Below are 11,013 nucleotides of genomic sequence, written 5' to 3' on the forward strand. Positions count from 1 at the left end.
AAAAAAGAAAAAAAGAAAAAAAGAAAAAAAGAAAAAAGAAAAAAGAAAAAAGAAAAAAAGAAAAAAGAAAAAGAAAAAAGAAAAAAAGAAAAAAAGAAAAAAGAAAAAAAGAAATAAAGAAATAAAGAAATAAAGAAATAAAGAAATAAAGAAATAAAGAAAAAGAAAAAGAAAAAGAAAAAGAAAAAGAAAAAGAAAAAGAAAAAGAAAAAGAAAAAGAAAAAGAAAAAGAAAAAGAAAAAGAAAAAGATTGCAAACTCAGTCACCAGAGCAAGGGGTTTCTACTCTATCTGAGAGACAGAGCAGCTCTTCTGTGACCAAGATGACGTAATCATGAATTGTTTGCTTTATTCATAAAATTCCTAAGATCCATACTAGCTAAAAGTTATAATTTCTTTTTAAGCAGCTCGTGCACATAAATCACTGCAACTGTAAGTTTTCAAGTGGCAGAGCTCTGAGCCACAAGAACACTTAACAGGGAATTTGTTTTTATCCTGACACAAAAAGGACTTTCTTTTGCTTTAGTCAATGCACCGGCAAGTTCACTGCGGGAAGAGATGGAGGGACACCATTTGAGAGAAGCAATCCCACCCCAGCTAGACATGAGACAATGAAACCCAAGCATCCAGTGAAATGCATCATCCCTTTTGCCAACAGATTCCAGCACAAATTACAGTGGAGTTATGTGAGCATAGAGCTGGCTGGTTAGTCAGCAAAAGAAGAGGAAATGTGTACACATACACACAGGTATTAACAGCAACCACCAACTTGATTAGTTACCATGGTGTCTAGTGGGACTGGAAGAGAAGACCCAGCCCTGCTACATTCCCAATCTGGCGTCTATATCAGGATCTCTGTAAGGAGAGGAAGATAAGCAGGATCCGATCCCAGCACACCAAGGCAGAAAGGAAAAATAAAAACAAAAAACAAAAAAACACCAAAGTCAGATCATGAACGGAAACTGTGGCCATGCAGTGCCCCAGCCCACCTCAGTTCAAGGCAGTTGTTATCCAAGAGTAAGTGCATCTCACCACTACCACCACTCACTAGGTTAGTATCATGGAGAAGAAAGTCTGTAAGATTGAAGGGGGTCACAGCACATTTGATTTCTCTTAGCATGTCATGCAGAGCTGGCATGGTCATCAAAAGCAGTATTTAATCTTCAGAGATTACTTCCCTGAGAGAGTAGTTAAATCTACGACAAGAAATTACAGCACATAAGCTACTTCTCCAGGCTCAGCTCCAGCACATATTCTTCAGCAGGAGGACACTGAACAGCAGGGTCACTCAGAAGCAAAGCATGTGAACCATCTCATGTGCACTTTTGGTGCATGACACTCCTTCTCAGTTTTCAGGGGAAGGACGCATGCAGAAAGTGGAAAGCAGACTTTCCGCACAATTTTGAGCACATACCACTGCCTTCACTGCACTCGGCTTTACCATTGGGAAAAGCCAACTCACTTTCTCTAAGCTCTCCAACTGAGAGAAGGAGAAGGTAAAGCTCAATTTAGAAATCTCCACGAGTTTATTTTTTGAGCTGTTTTCTTCCACCCTACAGGCAACCAAAAGAACCTGCAGGAAGCAGGAATATTTGTTGGGGAAAGAACAGAAAAAAAGTTATTAATTGTGATTTCATTTCTAAGATTAAAGACATAATTTTCATCCTTTCTTAGAGAAATAACCAGCTAGTTAGAGAAGGAGAAACGAGAAAGTGCTTCCCCTACCACCACCAAGCTCCATCACCACAGGACTCAAGTTTGCTTTTATCACGTCTAGTTGCTTTCTTTCATCGCCACCTCAAAAGATTTATGCTTCATTTTGGAGATATTTTAACACACAAAAAAACTTTTCAGGGATGGCAACAGTTAACTAGAAATAAACAGCAAATGAGAATGGATTTGAAGTGGCTACTCCTTCCTTTCTTATTAGAGTGGTGATGAACGCAATGTTGGCAAGTGTACTCCAGGCTTAGGAGTGTAACACTGGAAATTGAAAAATTCAGCCTTAATCTCAACAGATTGTTTCTTAAAATTTCATGTGTGGCAGTTTTCCTTTGGCAAGGGGGAAGGTAGAGGGATGAGGGACTAGAAAAGGGGAACAAAGCAGCTAGGGGATCTTCAATTAAGTGTTCACAGGGCATAAAAGTTTGTGGCAGGGGATCAACAGTTCATATTTATTGATTTTCAAGTGTAACTCATGCTCAGTAGGTCTTTTCAAGCACAGCAAAAAAGATAACCATTATAGACAGATGATCAGTCTAAGACATGGCCGTACCTTTTATCTAGCCATGGTTGCCAAGCCCTGGCTGACCCAACTCCTACCCACCTCTAAGCCCTCCCTCTGATCCTACTGCTGTTCCTCACATCATTAACAGGTGAGGAGAGAGATCTCTTACCCAGAGTAACGTTTTTTAGAGTTGTTCTTTCTCATAACAAGACACACGACAATAGAGATGAGCAGTGTGAGACCTGTAACCGTACCGATGACTATCCCTGCCACCATGGCAATGGGGAACGCAGGCAGGCTGTCTGGGGAGAGAAGGGAGAAAACATTCAACTCTTCTGCATTCCCTGAATAACAGAAGTGCAAATGACACATGTTCTTGACTGTGGATTCTTTTACAGCAGAAGCACTGATGTCATACCCAGGAATTAAAACATGCGGCCTAAATGGTAGCAATAGCAGGCAGCTAGCAGAATAATGTATGAACAAATCAGACACCAAGAGCATTCTTTAAGTTACCATCCTTCAGAAGAGACTTTATATCGAGAATTTTTTACATGTGAAGGAACACAAGTGATAATGACAATAATCCTATCTTATTTTGTACTTGAGAAAAAAAGTTATGTTCATCTGGTAGCTCTCAGTGAGGTCAACAGGAAAAGGCAGGCATACTGGAAAGCACTTTGCACATCACTGATCAACTAAGAGTGCTGAATGCTGGGTGTTCTCTGGGTAGCATGCAGCAGTCAGCCCAATTACTACCCACGATCACTCTAAGAGCATTTATACATGCTTCTGGTGTCTCAAATACATCTCTATACATTTTTATAGAGTCATTCTTCTCCTTCTTAAGTCAGGTTCACTGAAAGTTATTAGCAATATGCTTACAGGAACACAGTATTGCTTTACTCACGTTTTCCCCAGTACAATTTGGGGGAAGGGGAGGCCAAGAAAGAGCAGCCAGAAATAAAAGCCAATCAGAGAATGAGTACAAAAGATTTACAAGAGAAAGAATACACAAAGCACCATTATATCTTTTTTCATTTGCAAACAACATTCTCCCTCTCATCTTGCTTAATGCAATGAATATCTTCAATTGGAAGCCTTCTTACCAGAATCCATTCCTATGCTAGCTACCTGCACCAAATTCCAGTGAATTGGCATAAGATGCAACAGGTACGACACATTACATAGAAAATCCATCTCAGACACTTGGATCTGACCATCACAGAATCATTGAGGTTGGAACAGATGTCTCAAGATCATCTAGGCCAATCCCCCGGTCCGAGAAGGGTCAGCTTACGCAGCCTTCTCTGTACTCTCTCCAGTTGGGTTTTCACTATCTCCAATGATGGAGGCTCCACAAACTCTCTATAAGTCCATTCCAGTGCTCAATCACATTTATAGTAAAAATGTGTTTTCCTATGTTGAGATAGAATTTATCGTATTGGCAAGTCTGTCCATTGCTGCTTCTCCTGTCTCTAAAGATCGTAGCTCAGTCTTCTTCAGATACTTTCTCTCACTAGATATTAATAATCATTGGTAAGATCTCCCTGAGTCTTTTATCTTTTTTGCAGGCTAAACAATCCATTTGAAAGGTGGGCTGGATTTGTTCCAGCCAGGACCACATAGCATGCTTATACAAAGCATTCCCAACAAGTTTGCAGTATGTAGATCAATTCCGTTTTGACACACCTGTATAGAAGGGAATAGCACAATACAGTACCGTGATGGTGCAAGGGCACCACACAACATCTAGTATTGTTCATTTTGACTTTAATGACTTCCAAGAAAAGGGTTACATGATCCCTAGCCATTTTACTAATGATACCCTGTATGGTAAACTGTTGAGTCATGGCCTAAACCATTGATTGATCACCTGGGGAAAGGACCTGGTCAGCCCTGGGAAGCACAGGTGAAAGCAATTCAGCTGTGTGACCAGAAGGGGTGGAGCCTGGCTGCACCACTCTTAGATCTCATTTAAAGGCTGATTGCTATGGGGGAAGGATTTCTTCTTGCAGAAGTTTTCCTCTATGAGCCTAGAATCTTCTGATAAGAGTGAGCAATCTTCTTTCCTTCCTTTATAGCACCTCTCTATTGTGCCAGGTATCATCACACCTTTGCTGTAACACCTTTCCCAATGTACTGATCTGTCCAATTGATACATACCCCCATTTGACTGAGTATCCTATTGGCAGCTTTCCTAGCTTCCTCCAGTATTTGATACCAGTTTGTAACAACAAGTTTCAGAAAGAAATTAAAGATGAAGACGTAAGTGCCACAACATAGAAGAAGACATCCTTTCTTTTACAAACCTGGTAACCCAAAGATCCATCTGCCATGAAGGAGAAGAGTCTTACAAATAATAATGCTTTTCAGCCTCATGCAAAGATAAACATATTTATTTTGAGGCATTTAAGAAGTGGGAGTTCACAGTTTTTGTTTTTCTTCCCCTTTCCAGGGGATAATTTTTTTGTTTGCAGAAGTATCAAAAGAGACATGTATTTCTGTCAGCAGACCACCTCCTGTCATGTACTCAAGGGAGAAAAATAAAGCAAAAACAACACGTTCATAACAAGAAAGTAGCAATCTAAAGCTATAGTGTTATCTGCTGAAAAAGTGATATTAAAATGATGACACCATGTAACCTGGCAGATTTGTTGCTTCTTTGATTCAGTTGGCTGGATTTGGATCAAAAACAGAAGTTCTGTTGACAGAGTTTTTAAAAGGTTGCAAGATGCAACTGTTTGTAAACCTAGAGGCTTTACTGCCTTTCAGAACACAATCCTACAGACTACAGAAAGGCTTTCATAATTTCATGACCACATAGCTTACTTGGAGAATTATGCCTCCTACCCCTTCTTTTCTGATGTTCTTCAGTACTGCACTGACATGAATTCCTCATAAACACTCATAAACAGGGCAGAGCAGTCAATGATTTCATTGTAAAAGATAGTCCCAGTTACATACCTAAGTGTTAGCTTTCAAAGCTGATGTGTAAATTCATGGCTTAACATAAGTCAAAAAGTCAGTCTTTTCAAGGGATGTTTTTCGCTAAAAATCACCTTAATTCAAAGCATCCCATTTTCTCTGACAATGTGCTAGTAGGATTAGTTTCGTCCCTATTTCATAAACTGAAGCTTTCAAATGAAGGTAAGGATAACAATTTCCATAAAACAACTCTAGTTTTCTTCTCATGAGAGTTCAGATCAAAGATGGACTGCTTCCAGGTAACACAAGCTGTGTCAAGCACTGTTTTAAGTAGCTTCCTGTTACAGGTAGGGGACAACCTAACGTAGAGGACTTGGAATTGCCTACAAATTCATATAATTTAGGCTTTGAATAGTAGTGCTTCCCAGATTCACGTATGCTAACATAACAACAGCCTTCCTTCTCTCCTCACCAACAGGGTCCTTCCAGTGTAGTTGAAGGAGCCGAGCCTTTGAGCAAATGCTGTGGAGGCACTGCAGTGAAAATCAGCTGAGTTAGCTTAGCAATTTTGAGCAGCTGAGCCAGCAACAGCAATATATCAGATGACTAAACCAAAATGTAAGGCCAGCCAAGCACCTATGGTCTAAGATAATTTAAACGTGTGAGGTATGCATGACCATGTAGGACATTCACAGGGCAGCTGACCCAAGATCAGAGGATCAAAGGAATATTCTGTACCACACGATGCCATGCTCAACAATAAAACTGAATAGATGGCTGGGTGTGCTGTCATTGTTTGTGGACTGGCTGGGTAGCAGTTGGCTGGTACTAAGCAATCGTGTGGTGCATCACTTGTGAGATTGGGTTATTTAAGCTGCTGTTGTTGGTTTCCTTTCCTATTAAGCTGTCTTTCTAACTTCTGCCCTCATGATTCCCAATTCTCTTTCTCCATTCACTGAACAAAAAAGAACAAGCAAGCAGTGGTGTGGTGCTTTGCTGCTTAGCCAAGTCAAATCCTGTGAGATGATTACAGATTTTATTGGATTGTGGAGAACAAATAGATGCTAGAGCTGCTTAGCTGCTAGTATGCAGGCCTCCATGCTTGCATGGGGCTTGCTTGCCTTACTATGTATTAGAGTCCAATAGCTGGTAATAGCTGTTGGGGGATGCATTGGAAAGCACAGTACCCAGGCATGACATAAATGATATGGAATAAGGGGTGGATACTGTCCTCATTTTGGTTGGAGTAGAATTTCTTCATAGTAGCTGGTATGGTATAATGCTTTACATTTGTAATGAGAATAGTAATAACAATACAATGATGTTTCAGTTGTTGCTGAGCAGTACTTACACAGAGTCATGGATTTTATAACAGTTTCTCTCACTGTCCTATTAGGGGGACAACTGGGGGTGCATAAGAAGCTGGAGAAGAAACCACCAGTTAAAATACTCTGTACCATATAATGTTATTCTCAACAACAAAACCAGGGGGAACTTGGCCAGGAGAACTGTTGGTGTTGAGGGACTGGCTAGGCATTGGTCAGGTAGTGTGAACAACTGCACTGTGCATTGATTGAGTTTATTTGCTTGGTTGCAGGTTGTTGTTTTTTCCCCTCTTTTATTTTTCTTCTTTCTTATGAAGCTGTCTTGATCTCAAACCACAAGTTTTCTAACTTTTGCCCTCCTAATTTCCTCCCCCTTTTCCCCCTGCAGGGGGAGGAGGGAACCAAGCAGCTGTGTAGCGCTAAACTGCTTACTCAGGTTAAGCCCTGACAGTGCCATTGATTAACGTACAATGCCAGATAAATGATTCAGAACAAGTAAATTTATATAAAGAGGAAAAGAAGTAGAGATGAGCTCAGATCTGGATGTGCTACAACCTATTACATGAGTAGTACTTTCATGTACAGTCAGAAGGCAAAATAGGATTATAGCTACAGCTATTGGCCTACAGTTTGAAAATCTGTTTACAAGGTGTTCAAAAAGGTCTGAATTGTTGCAGCCTGCTCCATGTGATACAAAGTATTGAGGCCTCAACTTGAGCACAGAGTGCAGTTTTGGGCACCAAAGTACAAAAAAGGAGATAAAATTATTAGAGAGCGTCCAAAAGAGGGTAACAAAGATAGTGAAAGGTCCAGAGTGCAAGACACATGAGGAACAGCTGAGGTCCCCTGGTTGGTTCAGCACAGAGCAGAGGAGCTGAGGGGAGGCCTCATGGCAGCTGCAGACCCTCACAGGGAGTGGAGGGGCAGCGCTGAGCTCTGCTCTATGTGACAGTGACAGGGCCCGAGGTAATGGCATGGAACTGTGTCAGGGGAGGGTCAGGGTTAGATAATCAGGAAAAGGTTTTTCACTGAGAGGGTGATCAGGCACTGGAACAGGCTCCCCAGGGTAGTGGTCATGGTACTGAGCTTGCCAGACTTCAAGAAGTGTCTGGACAACACCATCAGATATAGGGTCTGATTTTTTGGGTGATCCTCTGCGGAGTCAAGAGTTGGAGTTGCTGATCCCTGGGGCTTCCTCCCAACTTGGGATATTCTATGATTCTATGAAATGCAGAGTCATCCATGCATACTAAATTCCATTTGATTGTTCACAGATGATCCTCAGGCTTCATTTTTCCTTATCTCACTGAAGCCAGCATGCAAGTCTGACAAAAAAATATCAGCTGAATTAATGTACTGAAGTGTCTTCAGATTTTAACTCAAATTAAACAAACGAACAGGCTTTGCCGAGACAGAATGTCTTTGCTTCTTCATAGACTTTTAGTACAGTATAAGAAAATAAACTGACCTATTATATATACATTTCAAAATTCTACGAAACAGAAAGCACTTAGCGACCTCCATAAGGTCTCATCCAACTTGAGCTACTCTGTAAAAGAGGTGGATGTAGACCTTGCCTACAGTACACGGAGTAAATATACGTTTTATGGCAGCAGGATCATTCTAAACTAGGGAATGCACATGATCATCTCCTCTAACGTATTAAAATCTAGTGGAATAGCAGTATCAGCACTGTCATTTATGAATTCAACATTTGTTGTCTTATTAAATACAAATTTGAAAATCTGATCACTGTGAGAACTGTTTCTTTGCAGGAACTGTCATACCTTGGCTGACCTCCAGCTTATGTAGAAAAACCATATGTTTTGGGTGGCCAGGGGAAATAAAGAGCCAAATTGACATATGGAATCTAAGTGCTCTTGAACTGCGATAACTGTTAGTGAATAATAATAGTCAGAATTAAATGACTGAAAGTAGCCAGCCCTCTCAGTTTGTTAGAGTCAGTACGGATAATATAAGAATATATGTGTGAAAGAGATTAAGTGCACATCCAACACAAACACCTTTGCATGGAAGATAGTAGTATCTCACTGCCTATCAGTAGAAGCTCAGGGCAGATTTTTCCCTCTCCCTCTCCCCACATTCTTTAGTACACATACTTCATGGGTTCCAAAACTAAAAAAAAAAAACAAATAGGTCCCCCTCCCCCCAGAAAAGTGAAACAAGTACAGAAGAGGGAAAAAATGTAAAATAAAATCACAGAGGATGAATACCTTTCTCCACAACTCTAAGCCGGATTTCTCCTGGTTTGACAACAATATCAGGTGGGTTCTTGACATCACAAATATAAGTGCCATTGTCCTGGAACTGCATGTTTGATATACTGATAGAAGCATCTTTCTTGTTAAGATCTCCAGCCCAAGTGACCCTGTCTTTAAATGGTATGTCCTTTCCAGTGTACGGCTTTCCATTAGAGTAATAGAAAAACTGTAGTAAAGGAAGAGAAGATATAAGAACAATTCAATTAGATATTATGGAGACACTATACTTTCTTGCTGTTACAGCATTATCCTAGAATTCACTATATAATACTCAGCTAGTATTACAGATTTTATGTTTTTCTTCTGTTTTGCCTCCTGCCTCACCACATTAATTTGGCTTGCTGCATCTTAATCATGTAACAAATGCTATGGCTTATGCCTCAATTATACTATCATAATAGACTGCAAGGTTTGGTTTTCTTTGTTCTTCCTTTCTCTCATTTTTGAGGACATAGTATTTGGCAGACAAAGAGCTGAGGAGAAGAGAAAAATATTCGTAAACTGGGGATAATTAAAGTATAGAACTGTTCTGGATCACAGCCATCTGTCTTTCAGGCAAAGGAAACCTTGCTTGGCCTAGCAGGAAAAGGATACCAAGTTTCCTATCTTGTGTATTACTGTGTGTGACTCACAACCACAGTATAGCTTAATTAACAGACAATACCTTCCTCCCCTCTGTTTCCCAGAATACTCCACTAGCAATTTATAGTGCATCTAGTTGTGTTCCAGAAACCTTTAAGGTGATTAAATATAGTCACCTAAAAATCAGAAAAGAGCTAAATCCTTAAAGTTGAATAAAAAAATCTTTCAAGGAGAAACTGCACCTTTTCTCATTATACCTGTCCAAATTTATAAGTTACAGCAGTAGAAGAGCTCTACAGGACAGCAGTCTGCTTTCAGACATATGGGATGTTTAAGCACTGAACATAACCTTAGAGAGTGATCAAGGCTGTATTACAGGAGATTATTCATTCTTTGTCTCACATTCTGAAAGAGAATGAAACAATCTTAGCTCGACTAAAACTCAATCTGAATTCTCTGCAGTTCAGCTTCTGGAGCTTGGTTAAAGAAATCTAGGACTATATTTCAACTTCCTTTTTCTACAGCCCTCTTTATAAAGGAGTTCCTGTTCCACAGAAGAAACTGGTTACAAGCCAGTCCTCTTTCCATCCAAGCCATCTCCCATCTTTTTACCTGTTCCTACCTTGATCTGAAGGTTGCCCATTCTGAAACTAGAGAGTCTGGTACTCCAAACCCTTTTAAAGGGAACTTAAGCAGTACAAATGCAGAAAATAAGCAACATATACTTGGAAATGAACTGTGAAACTGCTCACGTAATCCAAATTGTCACTATTATAGTGTTATGTATTGTACAAGAGGATACAGAATTTCTACGATTCCCAGATGCTCATCTGCTTCCTCTATATGGCTACCACTTGAACATACTGCTCCTCTGACTGAAAAACTTCTAGTACCTTTTGGAGCTGCTGCATGCCCCAGCCTTTGCCAAGATCTACCATGTTGCAATACTCTTAAGCAGCTCTTAAAAAACAAAATAAAGTCACACCGAAATCAGATGATGGAGACAAGACACATGAAAGAAGGCTTCAATCCATATTTACTGCCTTTAAAACCAAGCAGAAGATCTCTGCATAGTTTCACAGCCTCCCACCCCCGCTAGGTTCCCTACAGCCATTCCTTACTGAGATACGAGTTGCTGCTCCCTCTGGTTGAAAACTCCAAGAAACAGATGCTGCACTGCTGATCACCTCCACGGATGTAAACGTGCATGGAAGCTTTACGTCTGTTTCATTCTCCACAAATATCTCCTCTGGTGTGGTGACTTCTACTGCCGATACTTTGACTGTATAGAAAAGGTAAAGAGAAGAAAGAAGTAAAACAAGAGGCATCAGTGCTGTTTGAGAGTCAGGAAGTTGCAGTGGTAACTGTTTGTATCACATCACTTTTTAGGGGAAAATTGCAAAGAGCAACAATTTTGCAAGCAAGATGTGCAGAGATGGTGCATTATACTTACAATACAAGCAAGTATACAGCAGGTCAGTTCACTACTCTTTCCGTGTATTATCTGTTACAGGATGTTTTCCACCCACAGATGTTTCCTCTACAACAGTTTATGGAAATCATTTGTATAGTGCAAAGGATGCGTTTGCACTCTTCCCTACTAGCTGTCAGCAGAGAATTTAAAAAATAAGACCCACTGGAGGAACTAATATCTTGATCCTGCTATTACT

General features: G+C 40.2%; 1 protein-coding gene across 2 annotated transcripts; it reads right to left on the reverse strand.

Moving 5' to 3' along the window:
- Nucleotides 1-205: 205 nt before the first annotated feature.
- Nucleotides 206-10,760, reverse strand: MPZL1 (myelin protein zero like 1). 2 transcript variants are annotated; one of them, XM_010721787.3, is made up of 4 exons: nucleotides 10,465-10,760; nucleotides 8,714-8,927; nucleotides 2,396-2,528; nucleotides 206-1,572 (listed from the first exon to the last, which is right to left on the reverse strand). In XM_010721787.3, exons 1-4 carry the CDS (start codon nucleotides 10,669-10,671, stop codon nucleotides 1,503-1,505), a joined length of 624 nt encoding a protein of 207 aa, XP_010720089.1. In that variant the 5' UTR covers nucleotides 10,672-10,760; the 3' UTR covers nucleotides 206-1,502. The 2 variants fall into 2 exon arrangements, with proteins under 2 accessions (XP_010720089.1, XP_010720096.1); XM_010721794.3 differs by having other exon boundaries at nucleotides 221-854; nucleotides 10,465-10,756.
- Between the last annotated feature and the right edge of the window lie 253 nt (nucleotides 10,761-11,013).

This window comes from Meleagris gallopavo, chromosome 1 (genome assembly GCF_000146605.3).
Source record: "Meleagris gallopavo isolate NT-WF06-2002-E0010 breed Aviagen turkey brand Nicholas breeding stock chromosome 1, Turkey_5.1, whole genome shotgun sequence".
In the NCBI taxonomy this organism is placed as follows: domain Eukaryota; kingdom Metazoa; phylum Chordata; class Aves; order Galliformes; family Phasianidae; genus Meleagris; species Meleagris gallopavo.

Bases quoted from the DNA above. Each gene is read 5' to 3' on its own strand.
- MPZL1 (XM_010721787.3), bottom strand. From the start codon at position 10,671: ATGCCTCTTGTTTTACTTCTTTCTTCTCTTTACCTTTTCTATACAGTC. The intron at 8,928-10,464 runs GTAAGGAATGGC...CCTTTACTACAG, and splicing joins GAGCAGCAACTCGTATCTCA to TTTTTCTATTACTCTAATGG. The intron at 2,529-8,713 runs GTATTCATCCTC...TTCTCTCCCCAG, and splicing joins GCTTAGAGTTGTGGAGAAAG to ACAGCCTGCCTGCGTTCCCC.